The sequence below is a fragment of the Scleropages formosus genome, chromosome 22 (genome assembly GCF_900964775.1).
Source record: "Scleropages formosus chromosome 22, fSclFor1.1, whole genome shotgun sequence".
Classification (NCBI taxonomy): Eukaryota; Metazoa; Chordata; class Actinopteri; order Osteoglossiformes; family Osteoglossidae; genus Scleropages; species Scleropages formosus.
Window position 1 is genome coordinate 21812918 of NC_041827.1, and position 26267 is coordinate 21839184.

The 26267-nt window shown below is 46.3% G+C and overlaps 1 protein-coding gene across 1 annotated transcript in view; it reads right to left on the reverse strand.

Annotated features, from left to right (window-relative positions):
- synpra (synaptoporin a) overlaps window positions 1–19463 on the reverse strand; it is a 37037-nt gene extending 17574 nt beyond the window's left edge. The window contains exons 1-2 of the mRNA XM_018734068.2: window positions 19390–19463; window positions 19164–19229 (exon numbers count right to left, since the gene is read on the reverse strand). Coding sequence (XP_018589584.1) covers window positions 19164–19229; window positions 19390–19407 — 84 coding nt within the window. The 5' untranslated portion in view covers window positions 19408–19463. The remainder of the gene's footprint in view (window positions 1–19163; window positions 19230–19389) is intronic.
- Between the last annotated feature and the right edge of the window lie 6804 nt (window positions 19464–26267).

Consider the following 26267-nt stretch of genomic DNA (forward strand, 5'->3'; position numbering starts at 1 on the left):
TTAATACGAAATGTGAATATTTAATGGAATTCAGTAGACGCGGCCCTTCGGTGAAAACACTAATCTGTGAAAAGAGAGTTTCCTAAATTAAGCGTGCTATTCTGATCCAGGGAAGAAGAGATCAAAACATATCAATTTCTGAAGGAAGTGCTCTGAGGCGGCGTGCCGCATTCTGTTCCTCGGCTTATCACGAGCGTCTTTCGAGAACGGCCCAAAAAGAAGGCAGAAGCATCATCGTCTGCGGTTACGAAATCTTCGTTTTTAGCTACATCATCTTTACGTCCAAGCCCGAGAGCCCCCTATGGCTCATTGCTGCTGACATAACCCTCTCGTCGTGCGTCACGTTACGATACTCCGCCCAAAGAGCGTTCGCAAACCAAGGCCACATGATAGGCCACCACCTCCAAAGAGCCCAGAGCGTTCAGTGGCGGTTTCGCGGCGGACGCCACCCCACACCCTGCCGGAGCCTCGGTGACCAGGCGGCGGCGATTCACCCCAGCGGCTCAGGCGCCGACTCACCTCACCATCATCGGATCCGAACAATACATTTCTCACACCAATTCGGTCCTCTCAGCGGCAGCAGGCGAACGGCCTTGGGTTCACAACACATGAATTCGCATCAGTACTTCCAGCAAAAGCAACGAGTACTAGAGTTCAATTCCGGTTTGACCCGGTTTCGGCGAAAACGTGCATAAACATGTGTTAGAGTAAAACAGCAGATGGCTTCAGTCAAGGCCTCCCATGTTAGGTCCACAGGTTTCCAGGAAATTGTGACTTAGGTACTGAGGGTACAATACAAGACCTGCCTTGGGACACGCATTTTACAGCATTCAGCCACAAATCGAGAACCTTTATAATCGCCATGCGCTGCCTCAACGGGTCCACTTTTTAAATTCTCCACTCAAAATGCACAACTCCCGGTCCCTTCTGATGCACGTGGGTCCGAACCCGGCTGGACGCTCGATGCTTGACGCAAAACGCAAGTGAGAATCCCACCTTCCCCAGAGGATGTTCCTCTCACGCTTTCTTTAGTGTCTGACAGAGGTGTGAGCGTGCGGTGGGGGAGGATGCTTCTCAGCAGGAATGCCCACAAGTCGGTGGGGGTAGGAAAAAATTACAGTGGGTGTGGAGGGGGTGGCAGCAGCTGGGTGGCGGAGGGATGTTTGGTCACGTAGCTGAGCACCGTTGCCAGGATCTCCTGTCTCCTCCAAGAATGGCTGTGCGTGCCACCTCCCTGTGGACTGGTGAGGACCCAAAGAGATGTTCTGCTACAGAGGTCTGGGCGGCACCATGGCACAGCGAGTAGTGCTGCTCTCTCACAGCATCCGAGTTCAATCCCCACTCAGTCTGTGCAGTTTGCATGTTCTCCCCATGTCTGCGTGGGCTTCCTCTGGGTGCTCTGGTTTCCTCCCACAGTCCAAAGACATGCTGTTCAGGTTCACCCATAGCGTGAGAGTGACAGAGAGAGTGTGTGTGTTCCACTGATTTATGGATGAGTGACCCAGTGTAAGTAGTGTATCTAGCAGTGTAAGTCACCGCGGTGAAAAAGGTGTGTGGGCTGCTGATACTACATAGAGTTCGTTGGAAGTCGCTTTGGAGAAAAGTGTCTGATAAATAAATAAATCTGTCTGCCACCTATTACAAGTGAAACATTCCTGTCCAGTCCAGACCCTCCCAGCACCCAGCAGACCAGCTCATTCCACCACAATCACTCATCCTTCCTCCTGACAGTTCAATTCAAGCTCCCGTCGGTTCCGAAGTTGGTAAGAACACCTATTTTTCTCACAGTCTGCACACACGTCTTACTTCCGTCACACTGGCTCTGGGATGATTCAGATAAGATGCGAGTGCAATTCCACCAGTGTATTCCTACAATGATGTTCGGCTCGGCATCATTTAGGCTGGAGCGTCCAGGCTTGGCCCACAATCCCAGAAGAAGCGGCTCCCCGAAAGTACCTTAGAACACACTTTGCAGAGGGAGGAAAAACACTTCCTCCGACATCAGAAAGAAAGAGCTACCGAGATAAAACAACTCGACATCCTCATGCGTGAGGAGCGAAGTCGGCCTGCTGCTGTTCACTCCCCGCTTCCGAAATAGCCTTGGACATCGACAGCCCGCCCGAACCTTTCAGAATGATCTTTGGCGGGAGGAAAAAAAGCTTCCTTGTCATCAGAAAAAAAAACTGAAAATCAGAGTATAGAATAACATTTCAAAATGTAAAATATATATCAAGTCTATATCCTGCTGTGTGCAGTAGTAAGTAATGCACCAGATTGGACCTTATTACATCCGTTTTCTCAGCATCTAAAATTGTTTTTTCGTAAGGTTCCTATTTTGCCAAGTGTAAAGAGAAATTGAATGGCACAGTCACCTTTTCTGAATCACTTTACTATTATAACGAAATATTCATTTCGCCAACACTTGTGTCCAAAGCAACTCACAATGGTAGGTTTGCACTGTTTTCCAGTGATTCACCCTTTCAGACAATTGGATCATTTTCACTGTATCAGTTCAGAGTAAGTTCCTTGATCAAGGTTAGTACAGAAGGATGTGGGATTCGAACCCATGTATTCTGAGCCCAAGCTGGTAGAGCCAATGACTGCACTAGGATTAGGTTTCTTGTCAGTGAACACTGTCTCTTTCTCATCATGTGCACTTCTTATCTGCACCATTGACTTTGTCAAACTCCAGTAATCATAATGCAACATATCGTTCGATAAACGATCCCTTTCTGTTTGATCTACGATGCTGTTGGCTGTAAGTGTGAGGAGACATTTTTTCTATTTAACTTTTATAGATCCAATCACCTTTCTCTAAAGTGACCAGCAATGCGAGGACTGTACAATAAACCACTTGGAGCTCTTTACTCATTACACAATGGAGAAATTTCTACTGCATCAGCTCAGGGGGCGTGATCTGATTGAGGGTATGCTTACGCTTATTTATTTAGCAGACACTTTTCTCCAAAGCAACTTCCAACAAACTCTGTTATCAGCCCACACACCTTATTCACCACGGTGACTTACGCTGCTAGATACACTACTTACAATGGGTCACTCATCCATACATCAGTGAAGCACACTCTCTTTCTGTCATTCGTACACTATGGGTAAACCTGAAGAGTATGTCTGGACTGTGGGAGGAAACCAGAGCACCCAGAGGAAACACAAACACACAGGGAGAATATGCAAACTACACACAGACTGAGCGGGGATCAAACCCACACCCTTTCGCACCACGCAGGCTCTGGGAGACAGCAGTGCTACTCGCTGTGCCGCTGTGCCACCGTGCCACCCCACGGGTACTACTGCAGGGGTGGGCAATCGAACCCAGGTCCCTTAATGGCACAGCTCTAACCGCACCACCGACAGAACTTGGCTGTTTGACTTTCACATGTAGTCTACAGAAAGGTACATGCACAAGACAGTGGGGTCACTACATCTTAGCTGAAGACCACTTTTGCACGACGGGAGTTGACCGGATCCTGTTCTGTTCGCGCCCGTTCGCGAACGCCCTCCCGATCAGCGCTCCACTGCTGCCCCCTTCTGGCCGCTCGCAGTAGTGCAGCCGCCACTGCGCATGCGCATGAGGGCGAACAAGGGGGCTTCCAGCCTCTTCTAGCATGAAGGTTATGGGTTTACATACTATACTGTAAGTCCATATTTTTAAAATTAAAGTACTAAACTTCGCAGAAAATCAGTGTTTAAAAATGATCAAAAACCCTTTTGAAAATGTTCACATTCATACATTGATAGGAAATTAAGTTCTCTGTTGTCTCTCATATTGGGGAGAAACAAGCAAGGATGTGACACATCCGACGCCCATCACAGAAAGAGCCAATATGGGTCCAGTACTGGGTCCACGACAAGTATTTCAGGATGTTCCCTAGATTCAGACAGCAGGTTAAACTCAGATGATCATGAGAATCTGGTGGTGAGGCCCAGACAATGAAAAACATTTAATTCATTCAAAAAGGCAAAAAGAAATAGAAATAACCTGAAGGAGCCCGCAACTCTCCTGTTTATTTGGACCAAAAATAACGACAGAACTGTTTTAGATGGGCAGAAAGAGAGAACAAAAATTTTTAAAAATTTTAAAAAAAAGAAAAAAAGAAAGATAAAGGTAAAAAGATCCCTCAGGGTCCCCGTGCCTTTCGCTGCTGCAGGATTCTCCACAATCACGGTCATGACTGAGGAAAACAGCTATTTTTTACGACATTACATGACTTTTAATTTGGGTACTATTTAGCACTGGCAACCTGCTCCTGCAGTTCATAACAAGAACTGTTCACACTGCAGCTCTCAACTCCAATACAGTGCTGCAAGATTTCCCTTGAAGGCCAGCAGAGGGAGTAGTGTTTAAGAAAACCCCCAAGCAGGAATGTGTTTTGTTACAAGAGAGACTGCTCAGTAATTGTCCTTTGCGATCTTTTTTTTTTAAACACAAAAAACAGCACATACGAAGAGTGACAGTGTTTTGAAACGGTGTGATTTTCAGGATCCTAGTAGTTCTGCGTGATAACCCAGGACAAGCAGGCTTTGCCTGCTGCTTTGTACTATTCTGACAGTCTTCTATGATAAAATATCATCATACATAAGTAAAAATCACTGTGATGGACTGGCGCCCCATCCAGGGTGTACCTTGCTTAGTCTTGCACTCTATGCTTCCGGAATAGTCTCTGCATTGCCATGTCCCTGATGTAGACAAGCGATTAAGGAAAGCGAGTGAGTCTGTGCATAAAATGATCATTTTTATACTAGGCAATACATTAATTATCCAATACAGTATTAAGTGCACCATTGTGGTAACTTAAGAGGACACACACATCAGAAGTAGCACCGAAACTGCGTATTCCGCGGAACGTGGTGTGTTGAAATTGCCGAGAGCCGTGTAGAGCCGGCAGGCTGGTCAGCAAGTGGAGTGTCGATAAGGGACTGCGTCACCTACAGCAACATACCAGCATGTCCCATCCGTCAGTATGCTTATCTGTGACATTTATTTATCTGACTTTTTCCAAGAGAGTCTTACATTTACATTTATTTATTTAGCAGACACTTTTCTCCAAAGCGACTTCCAGTGAACTCTATGTAGTGTTCTCAGCCCACACACCTTATTCACCACGGTGACTTACACTGCTAGACACACTACTTACACTGGCTCACTCATCCATACATCAGTAGAACACACACACACGCTCTCTCATTATGGGGGAACCTGAGCAGCATGTCTTTGGATTGCGGGAGGAAACCAGAGCACACCCATGCAGACAACATGCAAACTCCACACAGACAGAGCAGGGATCGAACCCATGTCCTCTCGCACCACCCAAGTGCTGTGAGACAGCAGCACTACTCGCCATGTCACCATGCTGCCCGTTACAGTGTTCACCCATTTTTGCAGCAGAGCAATTGTTACTGTATCAGTGCAGGGCACCTTTATCAAAGGTACGAGAGCAAGAGGTGAGAGTCAAACGTGGGTCTTCCCAGTGCCGGGCAGAGGCTCGAACCGCTACGTCACCTGCTGCCTTTAGTCAAAGCCCAGAGCAAGAGGCCCCAAATTTAATCCAAATTCTGGACCCCAAATTTAAACCTCTCAGGTTCTTCATAAGCGACCTGCTTCATCGTGACTCTACGGCAGGACTCGTACAGCGATGCGTTAGCTGCTCTTTAACGGCCGTCTGTCCACCTTCCACGGCTGCTGGGAATGGCGCTAAGCAGGCCGGGCGGGCGGGTGCGGGTTTGAGGAGAATGAAACCATGTGAGGATGGGGGAGGGGGTGCGACAGTGCGATAATGGTTCTTTAATTTGTTTCTTGTAAAGCGTGTAGCTCAGGCCCGCTTATCTCATCTCTTCCTATAATTAATCAGGCGGCTCCTATTTCTCCCCAGACAGGGTGGGGGGCAGTCGCTTTTTAATCCTGCCACTTTATTTCATCCATCCCACACATCCGGTCAAAAACAGTGTCGGAGTCCCCGTAAACTTGTGTACTCACACACAGGAGCCACGCAGCAGTTTTCTATCAGCACCAGATCATGAACCATTATAATGGTTCGCAGTATAATGGTAAAACACGATCACAACTATCGACTAAATAATTCACTGGAAATAGCAGCATTAAAAAACAGAAGGAAAAAAGAAAACCACGTTCATTCATTCCCCGAGGTTCGCGCTTGCAAGCGGTTTGGAGCAGCGCTCTCGTTAGGATGGAAGCGCAAGTATTAAAAAGAGCCGATAATGTGAGATCAAACAAATCCAGCGCAGACTAAATGATCGCCGGCGTTGGGCCACAATAACTCTCTGGAGCCCCTGCAAATCGGCGCTGATACAGAGCAGACAGAGCGCACAATGACAGGCTGCAGCCGGAGCTGCGAGGACGTTCCTGCATTTCAGCTTATTTCGGAGCCTCAATTTTCACCCTGGAGGATGAGGCACGACGAGGTACTCATTGCGAAGCATGAAGACATTGCATTATGAACAACGTGTCATTTACTGGCAATAGCCGTGGCAGCGGGGGGTATTAGTAACCAAGCAAGGCAAATGGCGGGCAGTGTTGAGCACTTGTACTTAGTGCCATGTCACTGAGCTAATGACACAGTCCGCAAAGCCAAGACGTGGAGCGGCCACTTCCCGTGCAATCCGCCTCGAACCCGGAACTGCGACACGGGGTGTCATTTGGACCAGGGCAAAACCAGGGGACTGTAGCCACGTTGCACGGGAGAACCTGCCTCCCGAGCTCCTCGGATGTTCTGAGACCGGCGAGGAGATCAGTAGCCGTAAAATTTCAAAACAAGGTCATTTCTAAGCATTAAATGTAAACAGGGCTTCCACGTCAATGGATGATTATAGTGCGGTGTCAGGATGGGAAACGATGCATTTGTAAAAAACAATCCGTTCAGCCTCCATTACCTGATATCTTGGTTTTCAATATCAGACTGTGAATTATAGTGTAGAACAGCAGGTAGCACCAGTGCCTCAGTGCTCCTCATCTGTGGGTGTGGATGCAGGTTCCACTCCAGCTCAGTCTCCGTGGAGTTTGCAGAGTCTCCCAGCCTTTGAATGGATTTTAGCCCAACGACAAGTGTTTCAGACCCTAAACTGCCGACAGTGTGCGTTATTGCCTTGCCTTGCACCCTATGGTTCCAGGATAGGCTCTGAACCACCATGACCCTGCTTTTGACAAGAAGCAATTAAAAATAGATGAATGGACTATGCATACTACAGCAAAAATATTATAGTGCTGCCTAAAACCTCCAGATACCATGGAGTGTGGTAACGGTACCGTTCTGATGAGCCGTGCACTGGTGGCGCCGCTGAGGGTAGGACTCTGTATGGGCACCTCAGGAGTGACCCCTGTGACCCAGCAACATGCCCCTTTCACCCCATACAAAGGTGTCACCGCTGAAGGTCCCAGAAGGTCCGCAGCCATAGACAGGCACAGACAGCACACAGATGGGCGCAGGCGGGACACAGCTGTGCCGTACAGAGCCACACCAGAGGACAGCGGTCGGCGCTCTGAGCGGTGAAAGGATGGTCTCTCCACCGTCCTCAACCGGTGCCACGGAAATGGCACGCGCGCTCGGTTTCTGTGGGCCTATTTGAGGCACCATCCTCAGTCACACTCACACGCAAAGCATCCACGCTCACGCACGTTGGAGCTGAGCTCCGACCCCATGGTACAACCCTCGCGGCACCTCTCTCCCAGCCTACCCCACTTCACCCACAATTGCCTCTCTTCACGTTTCCACCGCGGATGCCCCCCGCACCCCCGGCACTTTCTCCCCTCTTCACTGCGCTGCTCCTCTGGGTGTGCAGAGAACGCAGTGTGAAGATATTCATCCCTGGCAGCTGCTGCGGCCGCCGGGCCTAGAACCATTTGTTTATCGGCCTCTCCCAGCTGCACTCGGAGGTGGGGGGGCGGGGGGGGGGGAATGAAGGCTCCTGTCCCACGGCTGCGGGAGCAGGGATTATACAACCCCAGCTCTGTGGGGGGAGGGGGGGTGCCTCCACAATTAGCAGCCTCCATTTTCACAGGCAGAACGAGGACCAGCAGGAGTAATAGATATATGGCAAGTGGAGCGAAAGCGAGATGAGGACCCACTGGGGTTCTGGTCCATGAAAATGTGGAGGAAATGCACAGAATAAGGAGCATCTGCAGCATCTCAGGTTATTCTTCTGCAGTTATTATGCAAGTTTTTATATCGGTGGGAGGCAAATTCCTTTATCAAATGTGGCATTCACTTATTCATCCAACCAATGTCACCCTTTATTCAGGTTAAATACCTTGCTCTAGGACAGGGGTTCTTAAGCTGAGGACTCCCTAGGGCATCTGATGGGCGGCAGGGGGTCTGTGAAGCACAGACTTGCTTTTAAAACACTGTCCATCTTAATAAAAGTAAACAAAAAATAAAAAAATAACTGCGCCCTTAGTATCCACAAAATAATTCTATGTGAAGGTAAATAATTTCCTGTACAAAAAAAATGAGTGGAATATTTCCTATGAATTTATTGTAAGATGGCGCAGTGGGTTGGACCGGGTCCTGCTCTCTGGTAGGTCTGGGGTTCGAGTCCTGCTTGGGGTGCCTTGCGGCGGACTGGCGTCCCGTCCTGGGTGTGTCCCCTCCCCCTCCGGCCTTATGCCTTGTGCTGCTGGGTAGGCTCCGGTTCCCCGCAACCCCGTCTGGGACAAGCGGTTCTGAAAGTGTGTGAATTTATTGTATTCACTGTTGTATCCTAAGCTTTCATCAGGTTTTCAAAAATCTACATACCTCTGCTCTAGGGTAATATAGCAGGGCCCCTCATGCATCAAGTCCATATTCTTAATGATGACCTGATTCTGCATAAATTTTAGCATCAAAACTTTACAACGCCAGCCGAGTTGGTATTTTGTGCACAACGTTTAGATAGTTATTAATTTAGCGGACACTTTTCTCCAAAGTGACGTACAGTTCAGCGTAGCACGCCGGGGCGGGCTGAAGGCCGGGCGGAGCGTGGGGTGGAGCAACAGCACCTGAGTCTAATCAAGTCTTCTATTTCTTCCCTTGGTCGGACCAGGGAGAGAGAGAGGGCGCATGTGACCTTGTCGCCAGACACGACAACGAGGTGTCAGGAAGCGCGAGCCAAAACGCCTCCCCGGCCTCGAACCCTCGTCCCGAGCACCACCCCCAGACACCAGTTCCCTGTGCCTCCTTTTCCCCCGTCCCTCTGTCCGGTGACGCACTTTCCTTTCAATAAAACCCCTACTCACGAGCACTGCACGTGACCGTCTCAGCCTCCTTTGTTACACTCGGTTAATAAAACGGCATTCAGTCATTTAGTCCAATACCACCCTTTTTACCAACATACAGTACATGTAGTGTATCACACTACATGTACTGTATGTTGGCAAAATGTTCAATGTCCAATGTTGTTTTACAGAAATTTTGTTAAAGTTTATGTAGCAGCCAGGAGACTGGAAAAAAGAAGTGGATTTCAAAGAGATATTTTGGGACCAAACTTGAACATAAAGAGGGACTCAGCAGTTCTGAGGGATAGAGGAAGCTCATTACACCACACTGGAGCCAGAACTGAGAACCTTTAGGGTTTTGATTTTGGACTCAAAAGAAATTTCCATCTTACATTATCATTCAGTGAACAGTGATTCGATGTATTTGTCCGTCAGTAAAGTTTCCAGTAAACCCAGTTCATAGTTAATATTACAGACACAGTACCGTTGCTGGACACTCTTAGCTTCAGTAGTCACACTTCAAAACACAACCTTCTGAATTGTCGTGGCTGTTATCTTTCCGGTGCTCACTGAAACACAGAGAGAGAATTTACAATTCGAAATGATTCCCTTTGGCTTACCACAGCGCCACATCACAGATAAAATCACATGGCGTGTGCACCGCATTAGAGAAAACGCTTTGAATAATTTTTTTGTTTGTTAAACAGGACAAAAACAATCGTGTTTTCTCGAGCAAGACTTGAGTGAATTCATAATGACACTTGAGCCCTTAATTTTGTTTTATTCATTATAAATGTCAGCCACCAAATAAGGACCCCTGAGGCAAGGAGCCAGGAAAAACAACCTTAGTATTATCACTCTGAGAAACCAAACAACTCTGTTTGGAGAGGATCAACAGACCCCTGCCTTATTAGTAGATCCATACGTTCCGTTAGGGGACTTGTGCGCTGCTCTTACCGTGTTGCGTACACTGCTTCAGGCTTCAGCAATAAACACCCCCCCGAAAGCCACAAGCGGAAGACGTGTGGCCTGTGAATAACTTCCTTTTGTTTTCCTAATATCAGTCTGCAAAGCTGTTATCTGTACGGGTTAAAAATACTCCAATTCCCAACCAAGCAGAAGGAGTGCTGAACGCGAGATCGACAGGCTCAGGCACAACACAAAGGCAGGGTAGCCCTTAAACATGTGGCGTTGCAACAGAAGGACACAGGTTCAGATCCCACCTCCTGCTGTAGTAACCTTGAGCAAAGCACTTATCCTGAATTCATAGTGTAAAAATTGCCCAGCTATGTAAATGGATAAATACTAACTTAATATACAAACAAGACCCTATAAACTGCTTCTGAGAAAAGCATCGGCAAACTGAATAACAAAATCTGTTTCTATATGTAAGGCAGTACCAAATGGCACTACTCCTCAGAGATAAATTCTTTAACCATCGCAAGGGAATCCTTAGGATGACCGTTGCAAGTCCTGGCGGTCATATCAACCTTATTACAGTATACTATGTTTGAGCTCCGACCACTGCCCCACCTGCTGTTGGAAAACATCGACTGATCGCACCGCCACAAAGCACCACTTTTCTTATTGAATCGGCGACTATGTTTTGTTGACAGGAAGTTAACTTTATGATTCCGTTACAGTGACTTTCTTACAGTGTAACAAAAAAAAAAAAAAAAAAAAAAGAGTATTATGGTGGAACAGCAAAGAAAAATCAAAAGAAAACAATTAGAAATGAAAGCGAAAATAATGAATGAAAATCTAATTCTGTATTACATTGATATTATTATTCTACTACAGTATTACTTTATCATGAATATTATGTGAATTTTAAAAGAATAAAGCCCTATGTAAAATCACATCCATGTATGTTGTTCACAGAATGTTGTTCAGACATCCAACCAGTTGCTTTATACTTCGATGACGTTTAGTCATCTTTCGTTTGGACGAAAACCTAACCGAATGTGCCGTCAATAAAAGAACGTGCTCTGAAGAGCAGCACTGCTGCTATGTGAATGCTGAAGGATTTGACTTTGACTGACAGTCCATTGTACATAATTTCTTTAATTTGCCTGGCGACGTACAAATGTATAGGGAAGTGATGCCGCCTTCCTGCGTCGGGGGTAGAAAGCGAGGTGAGACGGCCCGACGTAACGCCCTGGGGTAATTTGGTGACTCACTAACAACAGGAAGCTTGTGCAACCGGCTGATTAAAAATGGAAATAATTGAGTGCGACACGTAATTGTTGTCATGAAACGGAAGTAAAATGGAATTTTGATCAATTACCCAGCGCTCGCATGCCTGCCATCTTCTGCCTGGCTAAACTGCGCACATCTTGGCTGCTCTGCAAGCTTCACTAACCACAAGAAAAGCAGAAAATCTGAATTTATTTTTGTAACAGTGTTTTTCCCACCCCTCTGGGGTTTCCATGGAGACTCGGTCAGGTGACCCGAGCGAAGCCCACCCCTATCCTCCAGCGACTGTCACAGTGGTTTCCAAGCTCGGCCACCCAACAGGGACGTGGGTCTGAGAGCGCTCCCGAGGACTGCTGGGTGAAGAAGAGAAGACGGGATGAGGCACAAGCGCTCATGGAGATATGACAAAGCTGGAGGGGGCTGCACCACTACATGGGAACCCATGACACACGCTGCGTATCGTCACGGCCAAACACACGGAAATTCTGCACTTTTACTACACGCGGTTCTGCAACGTACCCTCTTTGGTTCACATTCGTAAACATTAGAAGAAGGTTCCAGACTGAGTAAGGAAGGTCTGCCCATTCTAACAGTCTCCCACCGCAATCCTACAGCTTGTAAATGATCCTAGAAGACATGCGAGTGGAACAATGTGACATCTGATTTTAAAAAAAAAAAAAACCAACAACAACACTTTACATTGGGCCAAATGTATATTGGACCTGTAAGTGGTGCAGTGATTAGAGCTGCCACCTTGCACTCAAAGGACCTAGATTCAAACCTGACCTCCCTCTGTAACACCCTTGAGCAAGTTACTTTCCAGAATTGATGGCATAAAAATGAGTCAGCAATATAAATGGGTAAATCATGGCGTTCACAATAGCGTACACACCTCACATTGAAAGTCACTTTGGAGAAAACTGATCTAAATTAATAAATAATAAGCAATTGCCTTGGAATCAAAGAACCTGGGTCTGAAGCTCCTTTTTCTTTGCATTACCCATAATCAAGGTACCTACCTTGAATTGCTCCAGTAAAAATGACCTTGCTGTAGAAATGTGTAAATCGTTGCAAGTCAAAAGCGTAAGTCGCTTTTGAGACAAGTCTGCTAAATAAACGTACGCGTGAATAGCAGGTGCGAGCTCGGGTCTGCACATAAACGCAGCCCTGTGCTTACGTAACAGAAACGGACAGACAGCCTTTTCTCAGCAGTTCACGAGTGGCCACCGTATGCGAACAGTCTCCAGGCAGCGACCGTAAGTTGGGTCCCAAATAACCTTCACCTCTCAACTCAGCTCTCCGCGTCTCAGAAGAAAAATTAGCAACAGCAGTGGAAGACAAAATCATAATGACAGACATAACAATAATGAACAGACAAGAACAGCATCCAACTTATCCTGGCAATGTCCACATGAAAGAGCAGATATTTCGGGGGGGGGGTATCTAAATAAATACTGAGCACAAAACATGATGATGTATTGCAAATATTTTAAGCACATTACATATTACAGACCATGGACATCATCAGTGAATGATAAGTGGTTCAACTCCAAGAAGCATCAGCAGTATGTGGAGCAAGACTGTCAATGACAGCAGTCAAAAAATTATGCATTAAGTGTACATACAGTCATGTACCAACAAGAAAAGGAAAACGGGGAAAAAAAAGATTTTTAAAAGAGAAAATAAACAGCCTGCCAACAAAAAAACGTCTAGTCATTGCCAATCCAAAGGCAAAATGATGTGGGCAGAATTGGATGCTGTAAGAATTCAGACGGACATCTGCTGACGTATCGGCCCGATTTTCTCGAAATAACACCACCAATTAAAACAAACGCCACAGCGCGGCTCTTCGCAACAACTCAAGGGTCACAACTGGGTTTTGAACTATGAATGGACAGAAAATGAGCGCTGACCTTGTGCAATGACGCGAAACGCATATTAAATAACGCCACCGATTATTCATTTGATGCAGAGCAGATCCAAGGCGGCCGTTCAAACCTCTCCGTGATGAGGGGTGCTCTGAACGGACGTTCTCTAATCGTACCGTCATCTCCGGTCCCCGAGTCCATCGACAACATGCTCACTTACAGCAGAACCTCACCAATATTTTACATATTCACCTGTATTCATTTATCAGACACTTTTCTTCAAAGCGACATACATCTCATAGAAAATACAATGTGTTCATTACATTAGCAGAAAGACACAGATGCAGACGCGTGATTTTTAAGTGATTTGTTTCCACTATACGAACCAATGTTCATCACACGAGTAGCTGCATAAAACTATCTGAATATCAAGGTGTGTAGGATTCGTGATCACGATCCTAGTGATATTTTTCTTTTTTTGTGATATATATACAAACATCTATGTTACATTACAGGAGTAGCTGTGTAAAGGGTTATACGGCATCACCTTAAAGTTATAGAGCATGAACATTTACACCTTACATGAACTTCAGAGATAATGGGAGAAGGGAGTCTGGAAAAGGTGAGTTTTAAGACCCTTTTTTAAATGTGGACAGAGATTCAGCAGAACTGAGTCGGAGGGGGGGAGGTCGTTCCACCATAGGCGGAGCCAGAACCGAGAATCTCCGTGCTTTACCTCTCGTGCGTAGGACCACCAAGCGAGCAGAGGTGGAAGAACGAAGCAGTCTGGTTGGGGTGCGGCAGATGATCAAGTCTTGTAGATATCTGGGAGCAGTTCTATTGACGCTTTCGTAGGCCATTTTCCAAACATATGTGGCGCATGATGGACCGTGCCAGCGGAGCCTTGACCGCACCTTTCCAGTAAAGCAGGCTCATCGTTTGAAAGTCCCCCTCCTCTCTCGGGACCCCTTCGATCTGGAGACACCCACCTTATTTACCAACATTTAGTTCCCCCAAGGTTATGTGAGGCCCGTGCGAATGTACTTTGTGCAAGAGGCATGCAGTATGCGTGCGCTGGGGGGAAAAAAGGGAACGGGCCACATGAAAAAGAGCGCAAACCCCAATACGCAGCAAAGCCACTGGCAGCGAAACGGGATTAGAAGGCATGTTTCCCGGGTGATAAGTACCACTCGCTTTGCAGAGGACACTCGAAAGAGTGTGGGCAAGGATCCATTTTCATCTCTTTCCCCGGCACTGGAACGCGGCAACTGCCTGGGCCGACATTTACGGCTCACGCACGCCGGAGCTGTTTGGGAACACTGACCTATATAAGCACCTACACCCACCGAGCGCTTCTGCGGTCGTTTGTTGATGTCGCCACGTAACTGCGAACGCGCACGCCTCGTCATAATCCCGTTTCACACTACTTAGGCACAAAGGAGTTATTAGCGTTCGCACTCGGCCTCTAGTCCATAACCTGGCACCGAACGACCCGAGAGCCCCGCGAGTCAACGCGGACATGACCGCGGTCCAAGGGAAAATGGCAGTAAAACAGCCGCAGGCGAGGAAAGGTCAGAAAGGTCAGCGTTACGGACGAGCGCTACCTCGCCGCCACAGCCGAGGCTTCCCGCGCACGTCCACGGAGCGGAAACGAGAGGCAGCAATTTGCTGGTAAAAATAAACATCTCACGCTACGATGAAGGCCGCACGCCCTCGATTTTTAAACTTCATTTAGTTCGTAATCTCACTCGCCTGCCGCGCCGTAAAAGATTTTAGCCACGCTAAGAAAAAAAAGAACGGCACCGCTCATTTCCGAATTTCCGGGATGCTCGGATGCAAAGGGCTCGGCGACGTTATGAAAAAAGGATGTGCGTAAGCGGGAGAAAAGCATGAACCGCTTCCTCGTGCGTGCGCCCATGTACGCAGGTGCCTCGCATCAAAGGAAATGTCTTCTGATAGCAACCCCCCCACCCCCCCACTACAAGCATCTCTTGCAGAAACCATTTTGCAAAACGCCATCTGACAAATCCCTCTCAAGGGGCCCAGGAAGAGTGACTCCCCTAATGGCTGCATCTTCTGTTGTGACAAACATCATCCTTTTTATTCCAGCTAATTAGAGACACCTGCAAAGTGGTGTTTTGCTGTGTGGTAATTAGTGCCTACAGCATAAAACCAATATTGGGATGAGCTGTGGGTAGAAAGATGGGTAAGAAACTGGAGACGATCAACTGTTTATAGGGGGTGTAGGGTTAAGAACAGGGGAACTTCAACAAAAATGGACAGCACAGCAATTCTCCATGTTCACCTTAACTGCTTTTTTTGACACTGCCTGAAACGTGGCTCTCAAGGTGATGTCACTGCGCACAGGTTCTTGGTTAACATCCATAAAGCACCATGAGTCATGACACTACCCTACGAGCGCAATGACCCTAGAGAGCAGACACTGTGGTCTCAAGAGGAACCGGCTTCAAGTCCCAAGTCTGCGAATGAGAAGTTCCTCCTCCGTGTGTGTATGGCAGCTGTACACATACGCACACTACAACCCAACAGTTAAGAGCCAAAGACAGGAGCCTCGACTCCCTTTAAACACCCCCAGTGGTGCGATGACTGTCCAGGACACATCCGGCATATCGCATGGGTGCTGAACCCCTGTCCCTGTGCAGCCACGCCCACTCCGCCATCACATCGCTCTTCGCGCCTGCCTTCCACATACACAACCCCCCCTCACCCGGCCGCTGACCGACGCCATCTGACACCGGCGCTCCGGCAAATCATGGGGCGTCAGGCCTGATTCGGGCAGAAAGGCGTCAGCTACACAGAGTGGCAGGCGAAGAGAGGCCCGAGCCTTTCACGTCTCGAAGGACAGCTTCTGCATGACTTCCGAGCAGGAGCTTCAAGCCGTTTGAAGAATTTCAGCCACACGCTGACAGCATGCCAGAGACTGAAGAGCAGTGTTGTGTGTGTGAAATGAATAACAGTTGACCCATACAGGCAACGAGCAGGCAACTCATATACCATGCTCCTTGTTCCAGTTAAACATCTCATACTGCAGCAGCACACATCACGCTTTGGGAACTTCAGAGATGAGTTAGACATACACATTCTGGACATTTTAACCTACAGTGTGGCAAAAAACTACCATTTGAGTCTGAATGCAACACAGTTGTACATTTAGACGCAATGTACAAAAGCTTGTACATTGTATTCATCGCATAGCAAGAACAAAATAAAATCTGTTTTCTTGTATTTTGAACTTTCAATCAAGAACATATCTTGATAAACAGATAAAAAAAAGAAAAAAAATCATCTGAGAAACCTGACAGTATTTTTTAGGTCTGCAGAGGTAAGTGATCAGATCTATTATTTGAGACACAGAATATAGTAGGGGAGGTCCGCTCCAGCTCTTACATCCTTGAGTGAGGTACTTACCCTGTATCGGTGTGGTAAAAATTGTGCAGGTGTTTAAAAGGGGAAAAATAATTGCAAAAAGCTTGGTACACAAAACCTAACAATGCAAGACGCCCGGCACAAAGGCATGAGGGAAATACTTGTAGTGCTAAAGCAGTCTGGTCAAAACTAACTAGAGAAATAAACTGCCATTGGCTGTGACTATCTTTAATCTTGCTGTCACAAAATAATGTAATGAAATAGTGTGTAGTTATCTAAGAAGTGCTGTCACTGTCAGCAAGGCTAAAGGACGTGATGTATCAAATTTATCAACATGACAAGACAGACTGTGACACCATGAGAAGCCCGTGTTTGTATAGCTCATGTCTGACAAATGAACATTTGAGTCATGCTTTAAGCACCTTTCCATAAGTGCAACCAAATCACGGGCGAACCAAACTTACTTCTTAAATATGACCATCATTGACACACACGGAAATGCCCAGGAAAACATTTTCAAAACGTGAAAGTCGGTCTAATTCCTCCTTTCATGTGACTGTCAGCCATTCACCTTTAGAGCTTGTTTATGGAACATCTCCTTCGTGATAGGATGTGGTGGTGTCACCTCATGCTGGTCCCCTACAGCTCTAATGAAGGGCTCAGGTGAATCTCAGAGCTTTGAGACTGATGGACAAGGATATAGCTGTCTAGGTTTTGGGAAGAAGCATCTTCAACCCCATTTCCATTCACAGCATTCATTGAGTGGCATCAAATGGTACCAAAGCCATCTTCTTGACACAATTAGAAGGCAGTTACAACACAGGACAGAGTCATGCTCCAGTCACATCAGCACCATGTTACACTTCATTCAGTTGACACCTTTGCCCAAAGTGATTTACAATGGGAGGTTTCTATACTAAGCTACTTAGTTACTTACCCACTTATACGATTACTTACCCATTCATACAGTAATTTTTACTGAATCCTTTCAGGGTAAGTAACTGCATCTGAAGCAGAGATTTGAACATGGATTCTTCAACTGCAAGGCATGGGCTCTAACCACTACGCCACCTGCTGTCACATCTGGAGAACATGTAGCCAGATGAACAAGAGCAATATAAGTGAATGGCTCATTTGCAGCTCCAGGAGTTCCATACGTGATGAATTTTGTGACTGCTGTGAATTCTGGATGAGAGCTGTTTTTGGGGATAAACTTCAGGCTCAGCTAGATGTAATAAAGCAGCTGATGGAAAAGGCAGAGAATGTACATTATAACTGTACATTCCGGGCGTTTCCTGATTCAAAAAAAAAAATCTAATAGTTACAAAAAAAAAAAAAGAAAAAAAGTAGAAACAACCCTATTTTCGCAAGGACACACAGACCACATTTTCCAAAGTGTCCAGCTGTACAACGCATTAAAAAGAAGACAAACAGCTGCATTTGTTGTAAAATCGATTTATAAAACATCAATTTCACGCACATAACAAATGAATAAGAAGGCGGGCAAAGACCACGGCAGGCGCGAGACATCAACGCGCTCGTCGGAGAGAGAGAGAGAGAGAGAGAGAGAGAGAGAGAGAGAGAGAGAGAGAGAGAGAGGGAGAGAAGCTCACTGGTGCGCACCGCGCGTACTGAACACACTTAATGTGGCGCAAAAAAAAAAAAAAAAGAAAAAACACACACACACACAAAGTTTATTGGCTGCGCTCGCGATAATCTCGTTTTTGAAGCCGACTGTGAACGTGGAAAATAAGCACCAAAACACGTCCAAAGACAAAACCCAGTCGGCGTTTCGTCCGGCAACTTAAACATTTATAAATATGACAAAACGTGCATTTTTTTTTTGTTCGGTCCGCATCCGTAAAATGTGCCGCTTTTCAAAGAGCAGCGGCTCTGGAACCGCGCGAGCGCCAAGCCGCGCTTATGCAAATTGGAGCACTTTGGGCTATTTATTGTCCTCATGAAGATATTGTCATTAATACGATAATGCACGGCGATTTGCTGGAATTCAGACACTGCGGTTTCGAGCAGAATTGCCTATAAATTATCCCGTGCAGCAAATATCTCCAATTATGAGGAGGATTCCCAGTATGAACTCGAGCCATAAAGCGGATTGCTCGCGCAGCGCGGCTCGCGCACCGGGACGCTCCTTCCGAGTGGAGCATCCCAGCGGGGGGCTGTTTACCAAAATGTAACAGCGTACAGTGCACACCTGGGAGACAATATTAACTTATTTTAATTACTATTCACCCAAAACAGCTTTCCCTGCAAGGCATCACATGAGGTGAAGCTCTGAGGTTCGAACATTCTTAAGGGTCCCACTGTAGACCGTCCTACTAGTTCAAAAAAATATATATATATCCGATCAATATATCCTCAGCAAACAGGCGGTGAAAAAAAAACTTATCACTTGGAAGAAAAGTTCACACGCAGCAAAACAAACAAGACAAGAAGAGCTCGCGTTTCCCCGGCGCGCGCCACTTACTTACCCATTCCAGGACGCGTATAAATCCAAGGGGCAGTTTTAGCACTCCGAATGTCCCCACGGACACGATCTGAGGGTCAAACGAATAAAAAAAGGATACATATCGTATTAAGCGCTTGTGGACACCGAAGGACTTCGCATCGATCACACTTGATCTCCCGCTTTATCATCATCATGAGTTGCGGTGACATGATCGAGCGCGCGACGCGTCACCCAGGTCACAGGTGTACCTGACTCGCTGTGTCCATTTTTCTCCTCCGAGGCTGATGTTTGCGTGTATCGCACGCTGCGTGTCGTGGAGCTGTGTGTGTAAACACTTGCACACGGCGAACACGGGCGGACCGATGTGCGGGGAGGGTTCGGGGGTGGGGTGGGGGGGGCTCTGTGGGGCCTCGCTGGGCTCGGGAACAGACACACACTGCGATTGGCTTTCCGAGGCGCAGCGCAGCTTTCGTCCTCCATCCACCATGTGCTATTTATTGCCGTCGATCGCAAAGCGAAAGGGAGACGCTCAAGGCGAATGGAAACAGGAGCGAAACAGGAGGAGAAAATGACAGTCGGACGTCCATCGCCGAGTGTCTGCCTGACACTGGCGAACTTCAGCGTGTATCACTGAAGGTCCTTTGCACGAAAACGCAATCCAACTGTCATTTTTTGCATGCGTCTCCTTTACATGGGGGGAGGGGGGGGCGCTGCTGTTTGCTTGGTTGACATTTCACATCACACTCATTCACGCTTCTGTCTGGCACCGATTTTTCCAATAAGATATTAATTCAGCAATATTTGGGAAGGAGCACCGAGACGGTGCCATCTGATCTGACCCGAGGAAACGCACCCAGGAAGATGCGCCCGTGGGGCGGCGCGTGCCCTGGACATCACCTGTTTATTTTCGTTTAGCCTTTTTACCCTTTCTTAGCTGGGCTAGCCCTGCACCTGCCACACATTTAGCGACACCTCGAAAATGGGCTCCCACCCCCCGTACACTGGGATCGCAGCGGAGTGTAGTAAAACCTCATTTGCAAGCATTACGTAATGTTCCCCCCGCGAGCGCGAGGGCCCCACAAAGGGGAATTCAGTCTATACCATCCTGAAGCGCTCTTTTAACTCATTTCCCCACGTTCTACAGCTCTCACTGGTGCCATGCCTGTTGTATTTTATTAAATTAAAATGTGTCAACTGCATTTTTTTTTTATGCAAGCAAGATGTAAAAAGTGCTCAAAATATTAGGATACCAAGTGTCCATGATTTTTCCAGGTGTTCCAAGCTTAATGTGAAGGCTAGAGCTCTATCAAATAAAATAAATCATATTGAGATTGGTTAAGACCCAGCACACCAAGAAACAGGTACTGAACCTGTACATTGATCTAAAGTTTTAATAGTACACTTCAGTTATCCACACTAACGGTCTCCCTTCATCCTACTTGTGGTAATGACATGTCAGATACCCCTTGCGCTGGTAGCCATACTCTCGTGTTGGGCATGGTTCCAGCAGATGCTTTACACTGTGAGCCCGTGCAGCTGAAGACAGACTGTGTGCACATGCAACGGGTGGGTAGGTGAAGAGTCACTTACTGTTCTGGTAGCAGTGTCAGGTGTGCCACAAACTGCCCCAGATAGCAGTGGCTGCTGCCTTACAAATGACACACACACACACACACTTTCAGAACCGCTTGACCCATAGGGGGTTGCGGGGAACCGGAGCCTACCCAGCAACACAGGGCGTAAGGCCGGAGGGGGAGGGGACACACCCAGGACAGGATGCCAGTCCATCGCAAGGCACCCCAAGCGGGACTCGAACCCCAGACCCACTAGAGAGCAGGACCGCGGCCCAACCCACTGCGCCACCGCACCCCCTGTACAAATGAAATAATCTTGGTTCAAATACTGCTGATGCTGTAGCAACCTTGAGAGAGATACTTACTCTGAATCATTCCATTTACAGAGCAGCATATTCTTACTGAATAAATCAGAAGGCACCCTGGACACAGGTGTCAGCAGAATAATAATAGCATGATAGAAAAATGAGAAGATTAGGTATAGACAGTTATGCAAAACTTGATATGTCATTGTACAACCTGTGTTACACAAAAAGCAAAAGTGTTTGGTGAACAGAGCTAAGACAAAGATATGTGGTAAAGAGAGTTGTATACAGGAGTTGGACAGGACAGAAGCTTAGAACTGGAGCAGAAACACACAAAACCAGTACCATGAAGAACCAGGGCTATGAAACTAAGCCATTACATAACCACAATGAAGAGTTGGGGGGGACCCACAAAGTAGTGCTTTGACTTCAACGCCTTTATGGGGTTAGGAGTTGATCAGGTCGATTGAAAGCAGGTGTGTTGGCTTAATTACATGGATCTCAGGTGGTGCCTCTGGTGGACCTCAGGGCTTTCACCTGCTGGGGTCATGGCAGCCTCAAGAAATGGTATGATCGTGCTGCCTGTTTATCCATAATTCACAAAGTAGAGGAAGGATGGTACTGTGTTACCTGCCACAGTTCCTTGAGCAACAGGACAATGGTAGAATTGATGGAACAGTGGTGCAGTGTCTTCTAACTTCCTTAATTAACTAATGATCCTGTTTTTCTCTGCACCTTAAATGATTTAACACTAACATAATTTTACATATATACTGTATATACAGTGTATATATGTATATATATATATATAAAATTTATTTTTACATCTGGGGAGAAGCTTGACATTTCCAGAAATTTTTTTTTCACATGATCTTATAAGAATCCAAAAAAAGCAGAGTCACTTTACACACAGAGCGAAGAATATTGAATCTTCTAGGGCCAGCAAACAGCTCAGGCACCACACTTCTGCTTGTTGGGTGGGCTTGACACTTTTCTCAAGAGCAACAGTTTTAATGATTTGCTTATGATTTTAACCATTTATACAGTTACAGGAGCAGTTCAAGGTGAGTTCCTTGTAAAAGGGTAGTACAGCACAAGGTTAGATTTGACCCAACAATCTCCAAAACCAGAAACAGGGTCCTTAACCACTATACTACCCACTGCACTGCTCAGTTGAGCTAGAGCCTGCTTGTATTTATACATATTCATTTATTCTCCAAAGCAACACAGTGTGCAGCGCTTAGTAATTGAAGGTGATGTTAGAGCGTTAAATACACTACAACAAACTCACTAATCCATCTATCTATACACCAGAGCAGAGTAACACTCACGACACATAGTAAGGGTAATTTATAGTCAGCAGTTAACCTAAAACATATGTCTTTGGACTGTGGGAGGAAAGCAGAGCACCTAGAAGAAACCCAAAAAGCCACAGAGAGGACATGCAAATTTCACACATCCTGAGCAGGGATCAAATCAATGTCCGGTTACACAGCCCAGGTGACGTGAGGCACCAACGCTACCCTTCGCACCATCATGCCACCCTGCAGCTGTTGGCTCTCAGGTGTTCCAGCATCGCACAGCACCAGTGGAACCTTCTCCTTCCCTGGGGCTCGGCTCGGCGAGCAGCTGGTGCTCGCTATGGCCTTCGGCTCCTGGTCCCTCCTCCCGAATCACACAGATGATCAGACTTTCTCTCTAGATTCCAAAAGCTGCTTCTCCAGGCTGTCAAAATCTAAGTTCTGTTTGGTAGCAGTGCTGGGTTCGAGAGCTGGAAGGACTTTTTGCACTGCTGCCATATTACATTTTTTCCAGTTTTGACACCGGTTATTGTATCTTATTATGACAGTTGCACTATCAAAGCAAAGATTTTATGTGGTTTGCCACATAATATAATACATAATAGCAGTGGTTCCAGATGTTGTGCAGAGTGGCATTGATAAGTTTCGCTGATCTTATTTTATGGTAAAGTGTAATTGATGCAAGACAAAATCACTTTGACTCGGTCTCTCGGCAGCCACACAATATCCCATTTCAGTGTCAAGTACAGGCAAAATGTCAATATGGCTTCTAGAAAAGACTATGCAAAGCCATTAAACGATGACTCAGTTAAGGCGTAGTATTATGTAACATTTTCAAATGAGACCACATGTCGAAAACTCAGCTGTATTCCAGATGAAAAAGAGGATAAAAAATATTCTTCGTCAGTTCAGGCTACAAAACAGGTTTTTAAATAATAACGTCTTATGGGAGTGTTGTCGTTCATCGCCAGTTCAGTGGAGGTTCAGCAATTTGTCGACTAATTAGCCAGTCAAAGTACGATGGAGTGAGTTGGACTGTAAATTCTCTTTGGGCAAAATAACTGCAAGCAGGAGGAGCTTCTCCAGCCTAATGTACAACAGAGATGACAATCGCAAAACAAGTATGTGCAAACTGTGCTGACATGAGGCTAATTTTACACCACTCCTCATCCTGCCCTCCCCTGATCAACAAATCTCATCAGATGAAATGAGAGCAACCTATAAAAAGAGTTCGCATAATGCTCCATAATGCGAGGCTCTGCTGCAGTGTAGCTTTATTCCTATTCTGAATTGTTTTGTGATAAATAAAACATGTCTGAGAATCCGGATGCTTCTCCGTTGTAATCTACAATGTCATAGGGTTGCCGCAGTATTCCTTTGCAAATACAGTAGGAACCACGTCCATGACTGTTTCAGAGTTTTGTTTTATTGTATGTGATTTACAAATACGTATCAATAAACAAAACTATCCAGTTTCTTCGTCTGGTTGTCCAATTCAGAGGATAACTGTGGTGTTCGATACCTAATATAGGCTATCCAGAGCTAAACAGTTGTCAGTGGTGGAATACAAATTTCTGTTCAGAAGTTATTCAGCTGGGAAAATAAGTTTTTCGTGGAATATTCTGACATCACCGTCAAAATAAAAAATTCCCTCTCTGTACAGCGCTTTGTCCATTGTGTTCTCATGTTTTTGTGCGCTCCTTCAGCCTCGAAAGGAACACGATGAAAAGTTACCGCTGTCAGTGGACGATCGTGGCCCCTGGGCCAACGAGCCGTTTCTTAAGCACAAATTGCCGTCCACCACCCCCCATAAAAAAAAAAAAAACAAACAAACAAAAAAAATTCTCTTGACTTGAGGAAGGTTGTGTACTCTAACAAGGTCAACACTGCCCTCTTCACCGGCACCACCACCCTTGTGTGTGGGAGGGAAAGGCTCCAAATAGACAGAAACACCTGCAGCCAAATCGGCCGCCGCAGCCTCCACTGCAAGCATGTTTTCCCCTTCACAGATCAAAACAAACATCCTGCCGATATTGAAGTCATCCACAATGCGGAAACGCAGAGAGCTGGAAAAAATGGGCTTGATTATCTGTAAATGCATATTGACAAAATAAAATCTCAGATAATATCAGTACGTATGAGTACATATGCAAGAGGAATTCACACCAGTCAGGATTGATCCTTAATTTTGCTAATGCGTATGCATGATGAACATTACAACTCTTCACCCTTCATGTACTTCAGTGCGAATTTAATGTTAACTTCTGACTTAAATGAGCAAATAATGCTTTGGCAGATCTGGGCTTTGGATTTTATCTGTGGGTCGCTGCTGAGTCGATGACTACAGTGCAGAGTACACGTCTGCATCGGTGTCTCCTCAGCTCATAATGGAAAATAACACATTCGATTGTATCGGCTTCATGTTATTAAAGTGCACCTGTTTTTCTGACGCATGTCAGCCAGGCATCCGGTGGTGGGTATACAAGGGCAAAGGTACATCGCCCTCCACATTACGTGGATGGTGACGGCTGACCTGTCCCTAGACTGCCCCGGGCTGAGGTATACCCATCCGCACCCCCTTCCCACGATGCTGAAACAGCACAGGCGCAGATCACCCTGCTCTGTCCGTCATGCGACCTGGCAGGTGTCCGAGCACATCATGCTGAGGGACGCTCACACTCGGGCAGGTGAAGCCATCCTTGGACGCACACCTGGGTTCTGCTCTCACAGAGAAACACATGCATTTCAGGACAGGGGCATCATATGCTGTTCAGGAAAGTGGTTGATCTGGACGACTGAACTGCAGCATGGACGGGAAGCAGAATGTACCTTGTCCTCAAAAACCTGGTGTCCAGCAAGCCAATGGCTGAAAGGAAGGCGTTAAGAGTATTGTATTCACAAGCACTGCATCACATAGGCCTTACTATGAAAACTGCCAAAGTTATGCTTAAAAAAATAAATGTCTGCTTTGATGTTGAGGTCAGAATAATGGCATCCTTTCACTGACAATGGAAAATTAAATATAAAAAAAAAAATCCCAGCATACCGGTAAGGCAACGGTATTTTTAAGTGTAACCCATCAGTCGGTATAATAAACCACTTGCACAAGACGTTCTACAAATATTTTATTGGCCAGTTATCTTCCTAAGGTTTTAATGCATTCATGTGAAAAAAAAATACTTTCGCTGTTATATTTTAAGCAGACATGTATCGACTGCTGTCTTATGTGACTTTGCTGAAACCATATTGTCCTTCATGGCAGAGGGTAATTCAAGCCATAGGTGTTATCATAACCCCAAACAATAATTGCCTGCAATTAAAAAATAAAGAAGAAAAATCTCTTCTGATGAGAATTTTACACTGGCATGACATTAATTTAACATCTTCTGCTTGACTTTCTAACAGTAATTAATGTTGTTTAAAGTAATTGCACAATGAGAGCTAAATTAATTGACCATTTTGAGTCCTGGGCAGTGCCCATCCTCTCAGGGTTATTATATGACACAGTAAACGGAGCTGCTGTTGCCATAGTTACTGCTTTACCGGATTCAATTAACCAATCTTGCGGAGCCAATCAGATTCCAGCACAGCTCGCGCGCGCTCGCGCCCTGTTTGGGAGGGGGCGGGGCAGTGGCCCCGACAGCGTGGCGGGAAGTGCGGGGCGCGAGACTGGGGTGCGGGCGGCGGAGCGCGAGGCCTTGTGGTCCCGCGGAGTCACGTGAAGTGGCGCTGGGCTCGTGCCTCCAATCGATGTCAGTAGAGCGAATTGATCCGCGTACAGCGGCAGCGCTCATTTTACATTGATGATCAAGTGCACATAATAATAATCATGTTTTAATTTGATTTTATTTTTCGCTTCCCTGCATTTTATAAAAGGGAAAAATAGTGAAAAGTCGGCAGGCAGAGGGAGGGAAATCGTCCTGTTTGTATCTGCTGAGAACCGCGC